We start from the raw sequence: 20,805 nt of genomic DNA, 5'->3' as shown, positions 1-20,805 counted from the left end.
TTGTCACTTTTGGTTATTAAGATATTTTGTCTATGAGGACTATCTATACCTGTTTCAAAAACCTCAGTCTTATGTTCTCAAAGCCCTTTTCCTCCCCCACAATGCAGGTAAACCTGAGGTTCCAGTGGTGAGAAGGTGAGGGGACTGCTCTCCCCCACTGCTTCTCTCCTTTCTGTACTTATCACCAGGTGCTGGGGCAGGAAGATGAAAAGAAGGTGGGAGGGCGTTAAGGATGAGGACAAAAATAGGAAGAGGGAAAGAGAGAGAGAGAAAGACAATGAAAGTAAGAGAGCATTTACTGATGTAACTGATCCAGCCAAAATGGCTGTTCTTTTTGTCGGTGGTGTCCATACACTGTGCCTTTGTGATTGGTCATCACAACCAGTGTAGCTTTTGAACAAGTGTGGACATGCGAAGTTTACAGCTTGGCTCAGTGTGGTCACGTGACGACCCCAGCAAGCTCTGGCTGCTGAGGGGCTTTTTCTTGAACGTCTCCTGTACATTTGGTCCTCCTCTCAGATTTGGCTGCGTCTTCAAGCTGACCTACCAGTGATGGCTTTTGCCACATTCTTCTTGAGCATACCTTTTGCCCTATGCTAATAGCCATGTTTTACAAATATGTAGCCCTGAATTTCATCTGGGGTCTGTAGCAAGGTGGGATCCATCATCTGTACCTCTTAGTAACCTTGAGCACATGGCCCTTGCCCCTCCTTCACCTAGTCATCCCACCACACTGTCTTCTTTCTCCCAGCGTTCTTTTCTTGCTCTGACAGCATCGGAGCAGGTCAACACACCTGGTGACAGAGCAGATTTCCAGTTGGGGAAGAAGATGGTAGCCTCCTCTCTTTACGGGCACTTGAAAACTTTTCTAGGGACTAACTTGTGCCCCCCACCAAAGATGGGGCCAGTTAATTGTCCACCATTTGGAGGTGAAAGCACTGGATAATCTTTGGTCTTGTATCCTGCACATAACCAAACTTGACTTTTGACTTACACAAATCTTCTTTTGTATTCCATACAAAGCAGAAAAGGCACTTCTGAATTTCTACCCAAGCCTTTTCCTCTTATAATCTTAACTTCATCTCAGTAAATATAAACACCATTCACCCTGTTGCTTAGGCCAAACACTTGGGAGTCGTTATTTTTCTTTTTGCCTTTACTGTAGTAAATATGATTACTTAGCACCAAGCATCTCACCTCTTTCTAGTGAACTGGAAAGCTAAACACCTTATCTCCCCAACACCTTATCTCCCCAACACCTTAGCATCTCAGTTTCTGAAAGTGATTCAGATTTCGATGATTAGATAACATTCATTTGGGATTTGGAAAGCATGAGTGCAACAGCATCCATCTTCTTGCTATTTCTGCTGTCAAGCAAGATCATGGACATGTGGATTTTTTTTTTATCCTTTTCTAACAGGGCTTTAATGTCTGATCACCAATTTTATGGGTATTTGGAAGTGATTGCAACTTCCTGATCCCACTCTCTGATCCCTAGAATAAAAGCCACCATGATGTGTTCTTGAACGCAGTAGTTCAGTGGTGGAATCCTTTTGTCCTGATTGGGGCAGTGGCAGGAACCCTCCTGGAAGATCATTTCCACAGTTTAGGAGTCTCTTCTTGGAGCCAGGCCTTCCAATGATTTTGTAATCACTTAATTCCCTATGTTAAATCTCTTTTTTGCTTAATGTGCTTAGAAGGATTCTGCACTGCACTAAGAATAACGATACCAGAACCTCAAAGATGGGATCTAGTATTGTTTATAGGACCCAGTTGGGTTTTTAGAGTAGTGTAAAATCTACTTACCATTTGAAAATGGAACACTGGTGGTATGTGGCCTGCAGTGCAAACATCACTTACCTAAATTATGCTTCAGTCTCCTATAAGGAAGAGTCTATTTTATAGGCAATGCTTTGTGGACCGAGTGGCTTCTGGAATATGTCAATATAGTAGGAATTGGAAATATGAGGGCTGTGAGATGGGCTGATTTTTTTCTAAAACACTGGAAAAATTAAAGAAAGAAATTGGCATAACTCAGTGTTTAGATTCTTTGCTCAAGACATGATTAGAGGACTAAGGAGCTTCAGTGATGGCCCTCGAAGAGCCCCTTATATCTCATAGCTACAAATTTGACATAGCCAAAAACCAGTGATAGAGTCTGATCCAAATGGTTGCTTCATAGCCTTGCCAGATTTATGTGGAAGGTAGTTTATTTATTGGCAAGAAGTGGGACAGTGATTTGACTGACTCTGGGTACCTTGATCCTCACACTGCAGGCCTCCCCTTATCAGAAACCCGAGGAATATGGAAGGCAGTGTACTGTAATGTGCCATGTACACCAAGAAAAAAAACCTAAGGTATACACAGTCAAATGTATTGCTGTGTGTGCCCTTACCAGAGATACTGGTTTCAATGTGCTAGTCAAGGAGATGTGAATGGTCCTGTTTATTTGCTTTTTTGACCTGTTTGTTTGCTTTTTTGGCTTCCATGATGGCCTATGTAACTGAAGTTGAAATGCCAGAAAATCCTTGATACGACTTAAATAAATTAGAAATTGGTTTATAGCTATTTCTGCAAAATATGCTTGTACCATCGAGAAATGGAAATTACAGCACCACTTAGGGTTGGCCTAAAAGAGCAGGAGGAAGGTAATCCTTCTAGTGGGCATACCTTCAGTGAATATATTGTTTTTTCAACCTTGCTTAGAAAGGGAGATGGTCAGAAGTGTGCATCTACACTGATCGGGGTCAGTAACCAACAGTTTGGCTGCATATCAAGGATTTAGAAGTAACAAGATTGAAAGTTTGGTAACAAGGCTGTCTGGGGAAACGGTACAAGGGATCACAGAATAGACTATAATATATTTGTGCTCCATGTAAATGTTTAATAAGAGACAACATGGTAAAAAGAGACACTTAATAATATAGTCAGCCAGTTGATCTATTTTGTGAATGTCACTCAGCGTAGGTCAGTGTATGCACAGTGAGCTATCAGTAATCATATTGAATAATATGAATAGAATCATCAATAATAATATTGTCCATCCTGGGGAACTTTTGAGAGTTAAAGCAATTAATAAGTAAGCCATTGAAGCAAGCATGAACCAGAACTCTCCTCATCAAACTGGATATATGGTCATTGTAGCTATCAAAAAAGAAGTCATGGTGGCAGAGATGGGAATTATGGAAGGACTGGTCCTTATTGGCTACCATTTCCCAACACTGCTGAGTGTCCAAGCTCCCAGAGCAGAAACTAATATAATGCTTCTGAGACAGCATCACACCTGAAGGGAACAGGAAACCATTTAGGAGGAATTAAATACATTGGATCTCTTTCAACATCGAAGGGGCAGTGATTTGTCTGCACCAGATGGATTTTTTTTTCTCATCCCAGGCCTCTACCAACACTGTCATTCATTGATTTACTGAATGACTTATTGTCACAGTTTCCACACAATGTTGCTTCTGCTAAGGAACTCACATTACAAGGGAAATGAGGCAATTGACTGACACTCATGAGATTTACAGGTCCTAATGTGAGCACTGACCTTACAAAACGTGGAATGTCTCATGTTGAAGACTCAATTGTTGTACCAGCCGGAAGAAAATAGTTTGTGAGTTTGGGGTGTACTTCCAGGGGATACATACCCTATGTTCTCAACCAGATCCAAGTATATGACTTTTCCCATGGGCAGAGTACATGGGTCTAGGAGTTAAGGAGTGAAAATGAGAATAACTTCTTGCCAATGCACCTAATAAACTAATCACAATTTTGCTTCCCGACTTTCCATTTGGCTGGTTAAAATATCTGAGTGTCCAGGGGAGAAATGCTTCTGTTTGCGGACGTAGCAGTAGTTTCACTGAATAGGAAGTTCTTTTTTTTCTAAATTTATTTATTGGGGTGACAATTGTTAATGAAATTACATAATTTCAGGTGTACAATTCTGTATTACATCATCTATAAATCCCATTGTGTGTTCACCACCCAGAGTCAGTTCTCCTTCCATCACCATATATTTGATCCCCCTTACCCTTATCTCCCTTCCCCCCACCCCCTTACCCTCTGGTAACCACTAAACTATTGTCTGTGTCTATGAGTTTTTGTTTCTCATTTGTTTGTCTTGTTCTTTTGTTGTTTTGGGTTTATATACCACATATCAGTGAAATCATAGGGTTCTCTGCTTTTTCTGTCTGACTTATTTCGCTTAGCATTATACTCTCAAGATCCATCCATGTTGTCACAAATGTTCCTATATCATCTTTCGTTAACGCCGAATAGTATTCCATTGTGTATATATGCCACAACTTGAATAGGAAGTTCTTAATCTGCTCACTCTACCCTTCATGTCTCTGTCCTTATAACTTTCAGCATTATTTACTCTATCCTAGCTACACTGGCTTTATTATTATTATTTTTTTTAAGCACACATGGCCAACACACTGCGCCAGAACCTTTGCACTGACTGGACCCTCCTCCTAAATACTGTACCTCCAGATGTCTGCAGAGCTAATTAATGTCTTTGCTTCCTTGAAGTCTTTCTCGATTATTACTTTCATAAAGAGTCTTACATTGATCACCCTATTTAAAATTGGTACCTGCTTTTGCCTTACCTGGCACTCCTAATCCCTGTTTTCTTATTTGCAACATCAATCACCTTCTAACTTACTACATGGTTTATGAATTACTATGTTTATTATCTATTGTCTGTCTCTCTATGGAGGCTGGGATCTTTGTTTTGTTTACTGTTGTGGTCCAAGCACTAAGAACAGTGCCTGACATGTAGCAGGCCCTCAGTAAACATTTGTTGAGTGAATGAATGAATAATTAAATTGAGATTGATCCTTGAATTACTGCTAGTTCTAAGAATTCTCAGTTTTGCCTGAAAATTCAGTTTTAATAAGTGGGCTGTAAGATCTGGGTTAAGCCTAGAAACATCTTGGGTCTTGAAAAAATTTTTATTCCTGGTAAAGTCAAAGGATCTCAAAGTTCTAAAGGGGCTTAAATGTCTACTCAATGAACCCACATTGCCTTTCTTAGTGCTTAAAAGGTTTAATGAGAGTCTTACCATTTTCTGTTGTTCAGGGATTTCTGATTAGAAAGTTTATACTTCCGGAAGTTAACTGGCTTGCGATTAATTCCATTAAGTGTGTGAAACTGTACTTTCTGTCAAGCTTCCTGGCAACAGTGATTAGAATGCTCTCTCTTATATACCCAAATTAATGGTCCAGACCCCTTGATCTCACAGGCATTTGATTTAGAAATGTAAATCAACCAGTAGATTGCCATTTTAGCTGATGAGAGTATTGATACTTGTGAAATAAAAGAAGACACACAATTTGTATAATTGTTCTTTTAACCAAAAAAAGAAAAAAAGGCAGTTAATAATTCCTTTTCTTCCCCTCCAGGAGATAGAAAGTAATTAAAGTGTCAAGGGAGTCATACGTAGTTTCAATTTTCTAATAGCTTACTGTTATAACATCTTATTGTTTTGTCCTAAGAATACTGCTAATAAGTACCAGCCTGGTACAACATGGAGGGTTGTACGTTTCTTGAGTTCCTCTGTATGTCTACAGGCTTAACTCATTCAGTATTCACCTAAGCATTCAACAAATAATTCTGGAATGCCTACTCTGTTCCAGGATTTTGTGGCAATGCTTAAAGGGACTTAAAGTCTGTTTTATTTTACTACGATAAATATCTTACCTGAAGGATGGCAGATTATAAAATGGTCATTTTAACTCCATAAAAATGATTGAATGATGTAGGTGCTTCATTTCCCCCCAGAGTAGTAGCTGTCTGTCTTCCTCCTTCTCTTCAAGGGACAGTTATGGAAGGGAAAATAAAAGGAATAGTTTCAAGTATATGTGTGTTTTAGGTACCGCATTAGGAGCTTCAAATATTTTATCTAATTTGGTCTTCATAACAACCTTGAGAGCTCTTATCCCCATTTTAAAGATAAGAAAAGAGAGACTCAGGTTAAGTAAATGACCCAAGGTGATACAGGTAATAAGGAGCAATGTGGGTTAGGAACCAGGTCTGTGCTTTCCTCAATCTAATGCAGTCTTTATTATGTTCACCTTCTCACGGGAAGAAAGTAAAGGTAGCTTAGTTTCCAGTCATGAGATCATTACTTTATACATTTTTTTTCTTAACTCCATATACAGAAGTACATAGATTATTGCCTATGTTCATTTAGAACTAGCATATTTGGCTCAGAATCATTGAGCTAATATGGTTAAATAGTTTTGATCTCAGGAATTCAATGAAAATTTTTTTTACTTGAATGCTGTTTCCAGAGGTATTTCTTTTGCAATTATAATATTCAGGGAAAGAAATAGAAACTGTTGTTTTAAATAACTGAATTTTTTTAGCTTTCAAATCTCAGATCCAAAATAACAACATTCCAGTAAGTTCTTTGGCTGAGAATAAAACAAATATTGGTAATTTGTGAAAGGAATTTTTCACAACCACTCAGCTTTTTTTTTTTCTTTCTTAACAAAGAAAGGCATCTTTTCCAGAAGGTGGCACTCTAAGAACACCAATTTGGTTTTGGATTTAGGAGTACAAGAGTACTACCTACGTATGCTGTATGCTTTAATGAATGAATTGCACGGTTCAATTATGACCTGAGTCTGTCATGCATCTTTTTGTGTGTGTTTTTGTAAATGTTTATTTAAAACATAAATGTTTATTTGAAAATGTTAGGAAACATAATAAAATGTCTTTAAAAAATCATATCTCTTTAAAAATAAGTGAATCTAAGCATGTTACATATTTCATATGATCTTTTATTGAGAAAACAGGTATTAATGATAATTATTTTGTTCTTTGATTAAATTGATGTGTTTCCAAGGTACATTGTTGTAATTCAAAACAAAGAAAAAAATTGTACATTTTCTTTTCAGCCACATTCAAAGTATATTAACAAAAACATATTTTAGAGACTCCTGCAACACAATAAAATTTCTGTATGAAACAATTTACAGCTGACAGTTTTGGTTGATTTCTCAGTCGTGACTGAGTACCAAAAATAAGTTTAATTGGTTAATCTTGAAATTCTAAATTTAATTTCAAATAATATTCTCTTGATCTAATTTTATGTACATTTTCTAAAATACCCTATTATTATATGAATAAATGCACTGGTGTGTTCTCACGAGGTTTATTGTTTGGCTTGGTAGTTTAAGTCTCTAATGTGTTTGAGCACCTCACACCTTTAAGCTTATTTAGTAAAGAACTTTTCTTACTATGTCATTGGTGTCAATGGTGAACACTGAGTTTGAAATAAGACCAAGACTAGACTCAGATGACATCAACCATGTGTTAAAGAAAAAAAAAAAACTAAAAAGAATTTTATCTCACGTATATCTACATTGTATGTTAATGTGTATTTATAAAGATATTCATAAATCAATGTTTCCTTGTGTGGATATTTTGAGAAATCAATAAACTACTTATTTTTTTAAAATATCCATTCTTAAGACCAGCTTTTGGTTATAATTCTTAGTTTGAATCCCACAGCATAATGGAAAGCTTTGAAAAACAAATACTTGATTGTGTTTGAATTACTTTAGAGCAAACAGCTCATAGTGACACTTTCATGTAATGGAGTGATTCAAAATCTGTACCTTAAAGGTAGAACAGTCAATCTCTAGAGAGTTCAGGAAGAACACACTTTGAACTTAAGTCCTTCAGCAAACAGTGTTATAATGTTTCAAATGCAGATCAAAAACTCCTTCTTCCCCACCCCAAACCCTTACTTTTTAATCTACAATTATAAAACAGGGATTGAGTTATTTTATTATTGATAGCAATAATATTTAAAATGATCATTATAATGATTACATTGTTTTAGAGTATTTTTCCTCAAAGAATAAAAGACAAACACATCTCGTACTATTTTGGTTCTCCCTATTCTTGTGAGTTCAGATAGTCTCCCTCTCTCTCTCTCTCTCTCTCTCTCTCTCACACCCCCTTTCTCTCCCCCCATCTCCATCACTCCCTCTCCCTCCATCACCCTCGCCCCACCTCATTTTCTCTCTCTCTCACTTTCCAACTTAGAATGAGAAACTGTGAACATCACGGAAAATCAAGTCAACATGAGTTTTACATAATTAAAGAGGCATTGACTAGGCAATACTACTTTTTAAAAGTAAATATTCACTTTAAATTTTGCATAACTTCTGTTTGATTGAAATCATGTAATCTCAAATATAATATAAATATAAATAAAGTTAGTATGTAATATTTTTGAGTTCTGTGTTTTTTCTCTTTTATTTTTAGGATAAACATGTTCTGGCAGTTGTAACTATTGAGAGAATGCTGGAAAAGCTGAAAAAATCTAATGAACTTTTGGAACTCATTCTTAAAGGACTCAATGAGTATTTGGAAAAGAAACGTCTGTTCTTCCCCAGATTCTTTTTCTTGTCTAATGATGAACTTCTTGAGATACTATCTGAGACTAAAGATCCCACTAGGTAAGTCACTTACATATATAACACACGGCTAAATTAATCTGCCTAAATTTAAGTTCAAGAATAAGGCAGAACTTATATATACTGCGGGTGCCAAAAAAATGTATACAAGGGGACACTTTGGTCGGTGTTGCTCAAGCAGTAGTTTACTGTAATCAGAAGTGTCTGGATGCTGATGGTAAAAACTTGGAGCACCTCTTGTAATTGCAGAACTCAAACATGACTTGTATTCATCTTTCGTTATTGGTATATATTGAGTACTACAATTTTAATACAGTTTTCTTTTCTTAAAATGTGTATACATTTTTGGCACCCTCTGTATATATCTATATCTACAGATAGATATAGATATATAATTATACTTATATAATAATTTTTAAAGACTATTGTAAATATTGTCAATAATCAACATAATGATTAAAAACATAACTAATATCATTGAATTATATTTTCCCAACTGTGATAACTTTCTTGGAGTGGATTTCTTATTTTATCATATATTCCTTACAAATATTCTCAGAATACATCATTCTTCATCACATTCTGAGTGAAAATTAGTGCCCTCAGTGACTTGCAGTGACCCACAAAGTGGCCCCCTCAGTATCCTTTCTGTTCCTCTGCCATTAGTTTTTCTTCTTGCTCACTCTGCTACAGTCCTTGCAATTCCTCATAAAAGGGGCAGTTTCCTCTCTCAGTATACTGTTCTCTTTGCATAGGATGCTGCTTACCACATATCCGTAAGACTTCTTTTACTTCCTGTAGGTGTTTGTGGAACCCTGCTCAAATATCTGCCACTCAGGAGGCCTTTTCTGCCTATTCTATTTAAAATGGCAACTCCTTCTAGCACTCCCTATTTAGGCACCTTTCCTGGATTACCTTCTTGGCATTATTTTCCTTTGGCATACTTTTTATCATCTCTCTTACTCTATAAAGTATTTTATTTGTTTACTGTTTGATTTCCTCTATTTATGGCAGAGATTTTTGACAGCTTTTCTTCCCAAGGCTGAATCCTGATTCTTTAGAAGAGTATCTAGTATATAACAGACAGTGAATAGATGTTTGTTAAACAAATTAATTTTGTGTCTTGCGCCTTCAAAGTAGGAGACAAGTAATCCAGACAAAAAGATCAATTTAGGCTCAGATTTCCACCTGAGTTTTTATACTCTGCTTCTTTTTTGAAAGACACATTTGAAAGATACATTCAATTGGTTATTGGTAATGTGCCAAAAATGAGGGGTTTAGTCAGTTACAACTATATTACAATGAAAAACTAAAGTTGGGTTGCTTCAAACCCGTTGATTTAGTAAACTGTAAAGTACTTAAAGCACTAAACCTAGTTCATAATTTGCAAGCAGTCTCTGAAGATCCCAGTTGAAATGGCTACTTTTGTGCTTTTGAAGACTCTTCAGATTAGTGTATTATCTGTTAGTCAAGATTCATTTGGTCTTTATGTTACTTTTAAATCTTTCAGTTCATTGTGTTGGAAACAAAGCCTCATGGCTGTCTTGTCTGTAGCTCTTATTATACGTAATTGTAATTTTACAAATCTTTTTGTGATTATTGAATTAATGATGACCTCCCACTGGACTGTATAATCCACGCAGGCAGGGATTGTATCTTTTATTTTCTTAGTACTTTATCTCCAGCAGCATCTAGCAGGGACCTAACACATAATGCACATTTATACATTTTGAATGCAGATGGATGCACAAAGAACACTAATATTTAAAGAATTGCTTTAGTTTGGTTAATTCTCTTAAACATTTTTTTTTTCTGACAGGGTGCAACCTCATTTGAAGAAATGTTTTGAAGGAATTGCAAAGTTACAATTTACAGAAATTTTAGACATTACTCACATGAACAGCAGTGAAGGAGAAGTTGTGGAACTCATAGAGACCATTTCAACAGTCAAAGCCAGAGGTCAAGTGGAGAAGTGGTTGGTTGAGTTAGAGAGAGTTATGATTAAATCCATCCACAAGGTACCTAGCTGTTATTATTATTTTGAGTAAAGATGGTAGACTATTAATGTATCATTGACAAATGCATTGTTATTTAGAAAGAAATTGAGTCATAAATTACCAATTCATATAATAGATAGCTTGAAGGCAAAGATATGGTCTATGATATTAATTTTGTAGTGACTCAGTTGAAAAGTAGGACAAAATACCATCTCTACTATAGAAAGCTTGGGTTCTAGTAATGAGTCTGTCTCATTTCTTGCAGCTATATGCTAGTGGTTTTATCATTAATTAGACACAGTTTTGTCTACAAGGCCTATGAGGTATGATCAAAACATACAGTGAATGTTTAAAGAAAAAAAATATTACAGTAAAAGACACATTGCCATTAATCCCCCGCAAAATACTTCCCCTTGCTTCAAATACACTTACCCCATCATCCTTGCCACTTTCTGAAGCAGTTCTGGAAGTCCTCTTTTGTGTCTTTAGTTGCGCTGTCATGGCTGCGTTCTGGAAGTCCTCTTTTGTGTCTTTAGTTGCGCTGTCATGGCTGCGTTTTGTTCTGAATCAATTCAAAATGTTTACCTTTCATGGTCATTTTGACTTTGAGGAAGAACCAGAAGTCACTTGGTGCCAGATCCAGTCTATAAGGTGGATGATGATACACTGTAATGTTTCATTTGACAGAAATTTTCGTACTAGAAGCGATGTGTGGCATGGAGCCTTTCCATTGTGATCACAAAATATGGTGAATGCTGCTGCCAAGTGCCATCCAATGGAAAGGCAAAGATCTTCAATACAGGAAGCAGCGCATCAAACCTTAGTAACAGTGTGTGACAAGTTTCAACTTGTTCGGAGCCGTCAATGAGGTGTGAGCTATGGTTGAGAGAAGGTGTTTAAAGTGTGCCGTAAATCATTCTCCATCATGACAACACTCCATGTCACACATCTCTTTTGGTATGGGAATTTCTGTCAAATAAAAACATTATGGTGTATTCTCACCCACCTTATTCAGATCTGGCACTGTGCGACTTCTGGCTCTTCCCCAAAGTCAAAATGATTCAGGACATCCAGGCAGCCACGCCAATGCAACTAAAGACATTCACAAAAAAGGACTTCCAGAACTGCTTCAGAAAGTGGCAAAAACTATGGTGTTTGAAGTGAGGGGGAGTATTTTGAGGGGGTCTAATGGCAATATGTCTTTTAGTGTAATACATTTTTTTTTATTTAAGCATTCACCATATTGTTTGATCACACCTCGTATCTTTGGTCTTGTCTTGAAAGCCCCTGTCTACAGTTTCGCTACAATCTCTTTGACATGTATGTTTCTGTGTTGAATGCTTGTGTTCTGTGTATAGACAAAATATGCTCCAAAACATTCTAAACACATAAATATGTCCTAGAATTAGTGCTAACTTTATATTTTGCACGTCTCATAAACAATATCATCTCGATGATTTGTAATTTTTTTTTGTTAGTGGAGAATTTCAAGTCATGGCAATATACAGAGATTGAGCATTTAATTCACTTCTTACTATAGTATGGACTTAGTATTCAAGTTCCTTATCAATAATATAAATCATGGTTGAGCAGGGAGCATGAGGGCAAGAATGGGAAGGAAAGATGGCATTAGGTCCTAATCAATAGCAGTTTTCATTAATCTTTCAGATTTTTCTCACACATTATTGAAAAATATGGGAATCTGGATACTTAATGTATATCACGAGTCTTAACGCTCTTCTTAAATATAATTTTAATATCTGGCTGCATAGAATTTTTTCAATAGATGTAAAATCTTTTGGGTAGTTTTCCATTTCTCCCTATTATGGATTAAAGTATAATGAACATACAGCTGGTTTCTTTGATCAAATTATGTATGAACTTCTTTATGCTCATGAACTTCTCATGTGGAGGACCACTGGGCCAAAGAGAATGAGCTTTCAAAGGCCTGATGAGTATGGACAAATGGCATTCCCATTTCTGTAGCTGTTAGTTCAGCGCTGTAAATGAATTTCGCTTTGACAGCTACTTAGCACCATTGAGTTGGGCTATATGGTTTGTTAGTTGATGTATACAGTGAAAACTCATTATTTGAGACATATCAGATACTATTTCAACAATTCTTTTAATTTTGTTCGTCAAAGTGCTTAAAGAAAATATTTTGATTGCTGTTTCAGAGCATTAAGTTGGGGTGGCAAGGAATTATGTAGGAAATATCTTCCCCAAATACTCATGTGGAAGTTTGTATTGATAAAATATGCATATGGAAGCAAATACAATATAAAATACTACAAATAGGAGATATATGTGTTTCTTTTTTTCTGCTACATTTACTTTTATACTTAAAACGCTACTGTATGCCTAAATTAAATGACTTTTGTGTCATTTGCAAATAATAAAATTTGGCACCTTTGCCCCTTTATCTTTCTAGATTATCATGGGTTTAATGTAGCTTACTATCCTCAAAATAATACATAACTTATGTATATATATGTACATATATATGTATATATATGGCATGAATAGATGTAATATAGTTTGCATACAATATTGTAGAAATTTGTGTAATCATATTTCTCCTTATCCAACTATATAGAAATTTGATTTAGGTTTTAATGTCTTCCTCTTGTCCTTTCCACAATGTCCTTCTATAACACATATTTATTCCATGCTTAGTATATCACTACTGTACCTGCTTTCCTATGTTCCTTTTATCTCTATGGGTTGTACATTTTTACCGGTCCTTTCTGTGGCTTCCCTGGCCTTTTAAATTTTCTCTGTTGTCGGTAGCAACAGTGTCATTCATCTCTGTTCAACTCCATAGACATATAAGCTAGACTAGAAACCCAAAAAGGTTCACTCGTCCTTATATTAATATAGTTCTCAGAAAAATCTGATTTAGACAGTGTTTTTTCTGCAATTCAAACATTAAAGTAGGTATAATCTCACAGGTGATGTTACTGTTTTTTATTGATACATATAACAGATTAGAATATTTCCCACTAATGGCTGATAGCAAAAGTAGACATAGCAGTCCACTGAAGATATATATATATATATATATATATATATATATATATATATATATATATATATATATATATATAGCAAAGTACATGAATCAGACTTCCTGATTTTACAGCTCTCAGCTCTCCGTGAATAAATTATATATTTGTCCCTGTCATCATTGGCTTGGGCATCAAACTACGAAATTGAGAGGGAGTGAGATCTGCAAACACAGGAGGAACTTTGGAGAAATTGTATGGCTTGCCTGAGTGTGCGTGTACAGATATGCACATGGCTGAGTGGGGATTTGACTAAGTTCAAAGAAAATTGTTGTCTATGAATTTGATCTCTTTTTGGAAGTATTTGAATTTATGTTTTGCAATAAAATTGCTTGTCCCTGTTCAATCCAGATGTAGCTAGGATATTTTTGGCTTCAACTGGTCAAATAAATATTTGATATAATGTGTTACACACAAATTGATCATGTATCAGCAAAAAGAAATACCATGTTACCTACTTGTTTTACTTACAGATATATGAATAAACTTGAATTTAAATAGTCTAATTTCACATGCTTTGAGTCTTCCTAATTGGCTAAGTTGTTATAAAAAGTTGAGCAGTATGAAATCTGTTTAGGCATTTAGCTCTTCATTGTATAGCATGTTCAAGTGTGAAAATGTTCAACTTTAGCATTTTCTTTTTCAATTAGGTAATTAGAGCAGCAATTTTTGCCTATACACAGTATGAACGAATTGACTGGGTAAGGAATTGGCCTGGACAGACAGTTCTCTGTGTATCCCAAATCTTTTGGACAAGAGAAGTACATGAAGCTATTTCAATGGGGCAAAAGGTAAGCTTTTATTACCCCCAGGTTTGTCAGCATTTTGTTTCAATAGTTATTATAAATAAAACCAATGAACTCAAAAAGTCAAGAGTACTTGAGTCTCGATCTTGTTATTACATACATTTTTATGTCTTTACAAATAAAGTGATAATAGGACTAAAAAACTTCCTAACCTTAGAAAGTGTAGGAGGAAATACACAATGTAATTCTTTTCATGTAAAACTACCCTATGAAGACAAAGTATCTGTTGAATCATTTCAACTATTTTTATCTTTGTTTTTAATGTACTGCTTTTGAATAAATAATCATTCATATTTTGAATGATGCTTTATTTTAAATATTCTAATATATTGGATATATGAATTTAGTAATACTGTGAATTGGATTACTGTTATTAATTAAAAACAGAAACGACATTCAATGCATTCCTATCCTTGAGATAGGATTTAAGTAGGTCAACTTTCAGTTGACTGATGGACCAAATGGAACTTAGAATTTATAGGTCTTTTGTTTAGAACCATGTCTTTGAAGTATGTTTTTGACATGACATTTGATATTGTTGTGTTTAACTCTAAGGCATTGTTGAACACTGACTGGTGTGTGCTGTAGTTTGAGAGAGACTCGTGTTCTCTGGAAGCAGGCAGATTCCAAAGAGGAAGGCATTGAGTGACACATGCTGAGTTCACTCCAACTTACCAACAGGGCACTTCCTTCTCCTCTGTGGGAAGGGATAGGGCACAGGGCAGGAAGTCAGGGATTTTCAGAGCACTGGGGAGTGATTGTTTCCTTGGGTTTACTGCTGGACTCTTGGCTGTCTTGCCACCGTGTGCATTTTTCTTTTTCCTCAGTGGACCTAGAGAATTCATTTTATATTTTTATTTTTAAGCTACCACTAACTACGCTTACCACGCACAGGGACTCCTCCATCACTAGTATGGCTACTGGAGGGACATGTAGCCTCCTGGATCTCCCTCCTTGCTTGCTGACCCTCCCCTTCCACCAAACCACCAACTTTATCACTACTCACGACCATGGGGGAAATAGTCTAGAAGAAACAAAGACATAAATGAAAGCAAATCAGCCAAGTTTGTAGGCATCATCCAACTTTTTGTCACTTTAAATGTAGTCTTTATCAAACCGCTACCCCTCTGTCAAAACCATGTTTTTTTCCTGGTCTTATTCCAAGAAGGTTGGAGCAGGCTAAGAATTGAGGTAGAGCATTAAAGTGTAAATAAACTATAATCCATTTATGTTCCTACTTAACTCCCAAGCATAGTTTGAATCTCAAGGGACACACAATTTAGGTCACTCCCTTTTCAATATGTCCTCTGCTCAAAACTGTAGTTCTTACCATATTGTGTATAGACACAAATAGTTTTCTTGGTTTACAACAGTATCCACTGATACTGAGATGGAGTTATTTATTTACTCATTTGTTAGTCAATTCAATTTTTTTTCCCCACTCACCTAACATGATGCAGTTATGGAGACATTCACAGAGAAAGCCAAAATGAGAACTGTGCCTCAAGGGTGACTCAGCTTCATAGATTCAGGTCCTCTGAAGCGGTAGCTTAGCAAGATTTAGCAAGTCACGCCTTTATTATTGTTCCTTGCCTGATTGCCCTTTTCTGTTGTGTTTTATGGTGCTTTCATAGCTGTTTTATGGTATGAAATTAAGCTTAATATGTGCCCTTAAAATTAATTCTTTTGTTTTTCATCTGCTTGTGATTACCCTGCTTCAAGTATGCCCTTCATCTGCTGCCTGTGGTTCTATCATGGGAGGCTAGCATATGTTTTTGTATTCTGTGTGTTGGTAATTTTTTTCCCCTAATTAATGTGTGGTTCATATTTGAAACTGATGACTTTGGTTGAGCAGCTGGAGACTCTTGGCAGCCTTATACACAACTGAATGCTTCCATTCTCTGCAAACATCCCAAGTTGTTCAGAGCTTGAAGTTATAATAGCACCTTGTTATATTGTCACATTCCCAGAGGACCTGTTACCCTCAGGGTATGTTTTCTCCACGTATTTATTCAATGAATGTTGATTCTAGAACTAGTCTGTCTGAGGCATTGCAGGGGTGATGAAATGAATGAAAGAATCATCTCTGACAGAGCTCAGGACATTGCAAATATTGATGTAATTTTGAGTCAGTGTATCATTGTATATGTAGAAGGATCTAGGTATAACAAAAATATTTGATTCCAGATAAGGTTCATGTTTGACTGAATGTAATAGTAGTTACATTCAGATTCATTAGCTCACTATATGGAATGGCTTACAAGGAATGAAATGTAACAAAATACCATGATTTTTTTCTATCCAGCTTATCTGAATTCTCATTCATATAGTTCCTACCACAGTTTGAAGCTAAATTTTACTTGTAAATCTGTTTTTCTAGTACAGGAAAATGCATTCTGCAAGTCTAAATAGTAATAAATTCTTACATACATATAATTTGTATGGTCAGGTCCAAACATTATAATTTTTGAATGTCCTGTGTTGAACTACAGCATGTGAGAACTGCTAAGGCTTTCAGAGATCCTCACTTTTACTGATGAGGAAACTAAGATGCACCAACTGGCATAGCTTCTTTTCCTAGGATCAAAACTGTTCTTACTAATTTATATACTCAATATACTTAAATTCACTAATTGGCTCCAAGAATTGAATCATTTATGGTTATTTAAACATGGATGGAACAGAAGTTTATTTTTCACTATTTATGAAGCAAATTAATAGCAATAAATGATGTAAATCATATAAATGAAATAGTGTTCAAGGACCAAACTTTAAAAAAAAAAATGACTACCTTAAAAAAAAAAAGATAAAATATGTCAAGGAATAAGAAAAGTACTCCTTAGAGAAACAACTTGCCGTCCTCAACTCTATCCTTTAAACTTTTTCTCACTCTTGGAAATCCTCACTTTTAGTTTCATTGCTACCACTTACTTGGCCCTAAAGGAAAGAAAAAAAAACTCATTAGTGAATAATTTTTATTAAATATCATTAGAGTGGAGAAAGTGACCACATCAGCCTGGTGGGGCATATCAACATTTCCCTTAAGCACACCAGTTTTCATTGATTCTAATTTGATTTTCATTAACCTTCTTCTCTTTTTTAATATATTAATTGGATTTACCCACCAGAAAAGAGACCCCAGAGTAAGCCTGATCCTTAGAATTGGCATTCTCTTATCATAAACTAAAATGTTAGATGTTTTGTTTATTAGGATCTTTACACTTCAAGTGGCACAAATCCTACTCAGAAGTCCTACACAAGATTATTAGAAGGACTCATGGGATCCAAGAAGGAGCATTTGGAATCATGATCTCAGGGCTTTGTTGCTGCTGCAGTCTCTTTCATTGTCTATCTTTCATCTCTACGAGTCTCTGGCAGGCTTTATTCCGCAGTGGGGATGTAGGCTTGTCATAGCTTCAGCTTGGCACACTCAAAGAGTCTACCAAGCCTACTGAAAAGAACCACAGATTATAGAAGAGTGCAAATAGGAAAGGAAAGGATACTAGGTATACACCACCACATGTGTCCACAATATCTGGTCACCTGGGGCTTCTTCACCTAAAATCTTTGTGATAAGAAAAATGAATTATTTTAAAATTATGTTACATGGAAAATTGTGATAAAAAAATGTAGAAAATACTCTGTATACAAGCTAGGTCAAAGTGGTTTGGTTCAAAAGGATTCTGATCACATTAACTAATCATCTTTTATGTTCTTTCAGGCTCTTGAGAAATACTTGGAAAACTGTAACGTGCAAATTGATGATATTGTCACCTTGGTCCGTGGCAAATTGTCCAAGCAGAATCGTGTTACTCTGGGAGCCCTTGTGGTCTGGATGTTCATGCTAGAGATGTCCTTGCATCACTTGTTAGTAAAAAAGTTAGTGATGACTCTGACTTCGAATGGTTAAGTCAGCTTAGGTACTATTGGCAAGTAAGTGATACCACTGAATGTTATTACACAGCAATTTCAGCTCATAGTGTTTCCATTTGTGCTTGCTGGCTCACATGGGAAATAGTTTCAGTTATGTAGGACTTTTTGCTGATGGCTGACTATACCCAAACAAGCATCCTCCAGGCTGAGAATTAAGGCAGACATATGTACATCATCTGTATAAAAACTATATCTGTATCTATATCCCAATCCATATCCAAATGTGCAGTCACATAGAAATACATAAACACATACAGTTACACACAAATTGTGAGTAACGATAAAAAAGTTATTCATTTTAAATGAGTCATTATGCTTGCTGAATCTGCAAAATGTTGAAACTAGTCAGTTTAAAGTAGCATTTACAGATTCTTGATACATCTGAAGAATGTGCAATTCAAACTGTATTTCAGTCTGATTTAGTCATTAAAGTTTTCTCTTTTTGATCAACTGACGGAACCAGAAACATGATCTATCTGGAAGGAAGGTTTTTATCAGGGAATCCAGGTGGATGGCGATAGCGTCACCACTGAGAAGGTAGGAAAAGCAGGACCAGTTAGTACAGTGGGCAAAGTTGGGCCTGTTGAGAATGGGAAGAGAGAGCTTGTGACTGGAGATATGGACTCTAAAGTTCTCATTCACTTTTGTGAAAAGCTGGAGAGGCATGGGGGTAAGAGGAGAGGAGATACAGGAATCAGAACCCTGGAAAACTATATGAGAAGCTATGTGTATAGTGGTTAGGATTTCAGACTGGTGGAATTGTTGTTTCAAATGCTAGATGCCTCCCTTACCAGAAGTATGACTTGGGCAAATTACTTATTCTCTTTAAGCGTCAGTTTCCTTATCTGTAAAATGGTGATAATGGTAATACCCATTCTATTGTGAAAAATAAATTGAACAAATGATTGAAAATATAGGAGAACAATGATAATTATTGATAATTACAGAATAATGATAAAATAATTTCTCTTTTCTATTGAAAGAGAAATTAAGAAAACAGTCCCATTTATAATTGCATCAAAAAGAATATAATACCTAGGAATAAATTTAATCAAGGAGGTGAAAGACCTATACACTGAAACCTATAAGATATTAATGAAATAAATTGAAGAAAACACAAATGAATGAAAAGATATTTCATGCTCATGGATTGGAACCAGAGACTGTGGGTGGGAGTGGGGAGAAATGGGTGAAGGAAGTCAAAAGAAGCAAACTTGCAGGTATAAAATAAGTCATGGGCATATAAAGTACGGTGTGGCCACTATAGTTAACAATACTGTATTGCATATTTGAAAGTTGCTAAGAGAGTAGATCTTACAAGTTCTTGTCACAAGAAAAAATTGTGTAACTATGTATAGTTATGGATGTTAACTGGACTTAATGTTGTGATCATTTCACAATGTACACAAATAATATTTTTACTTAAATAGCATGATTTAGTTAGTTGATTTAATTAATAAAATAGTTTGCTGCTTAAATTATACACAAATATCAAATCATCATATTGTACATGTGAAACTACTATAAGCTGTATGTCAATTATGCCTTGATAAAAATAAAATTTAAAAAAGGTGTTAGCAAGAAAAAAAATATAGGGGAGATAAGAAACAAATATATTTCCCAAACACAATCTGTAGGAAAAATTGGAGCCAGTTACTTCAGTTACGTAGCCAAGGAAATTAGATATTGAATTCTACTGAATTAAATGATGTCTGAAAAATAAATTTTAAAGATGTTGTTTATAACATGTCTATTATTTATAAAAGAGCTTGAGATGTCATATTATTTAGAATTCTATTATTTAAGCTAATTTTATTTTTCCTGATGTATCCTAGGAAAATCATTTAGAAACAAAGATGATTAATGCTGGCTTACGGTATGGATATGAATACTTGGGTAATTCCCCGAGGCTGGTTATTACTCCACTCACTGACAGGTGTTACAGGTAAACTATTAACTTATTTCTTATGGAGTAAAAAATTATTTTCCACTCAGTAAATGTGTCCTATGTTATCTTTTTCTAGACCCTTAATTCTCCTCTCAACTTGATCTTTAATTTGTCTTTCTCTGCTGGCTTCTTCCTCCCAGCTCTGGAACTCTAACAGTTGTCAGGTATTGCTGTTGTTTTTCACATTGTTCATATATCCTGTCTTCTTGAAACTTTCTGACTTCCTTTTGTATCACTTGAGATCTCCTGATGTTTCCCCTGAAATATGGAATTTTCTGGAATTCTGTTTTCATGTGGTGATTTGTCTCATGCTTCACTGTTTCCTGGGTGTTCTCATTCACTCTTGGGCTTTAACAGATCCCCAAATCTGTACTTCCAACCAAGGTGTCTGCTGTGGCTTTCACCACACACATGCCTGCTGGATATCTCCATTAGATAGATCATAAGTATTTAGTTATATATTTTTTGTATCATCTTTCTGAATAATGAAAGGGCTTTAACTGCTTTAATTTTAAGTTTCTATCTCCCATATTCAAAATTATTGTTAAATACTAAATTAAATTTTGTTTTTTTCATTTTCTTCCAAAAAATTAGTCATTTTAACTAGTTTATTGATTAAAT

General features: G+C 35.5%; 1 protein-coding gene across 1 annotated transcript in view; it reads left to right on the top strand.

Annotated features, from left to right (window-relative positions):
- Positions 1–20,805, top strand: part of DNAH7 (dynein axonemal heavy chain 7) — a 208,981-nt gene that overhangs the window by 59,451 nt on the left and 128,725 nt on the right. Inside the window, 6 exon segments of the mRNA XM_081050696.1 lie at positions 8,284–8,477; positions 10,255–10,453; positions 14,148–14,288; positions 18,025–18,130; positions 18,133–18,236; positions 20,072–20,181. Of these exon segments, the coding sequence (XP_080906822.1) occupies positions 8,284–8,477; positions 10,255–10,453; positions 14,148–14,288; positions 18,025–18,130; positions 18,133–18,236; positions 20,072–20,181 (854 nt within the window).

This window comes from Rhinolophus hipposideros (genome assembly GCF_964194185.1).
Source record: "Rhinolophus hipposideros genome assembly, chromosome: 6".
Taxonomy (NCBI): Eukaryota; Metazoa; Chordata; class Mammalia; order Chiroptera; family Rhinolophidae; genus Rhinolophus; species Rhinolophus hipposideros.
Note: the sequence above shows the minus strand (reverse complement) of the source record. Positions and strands in the feature narration are given on the sequence as shown.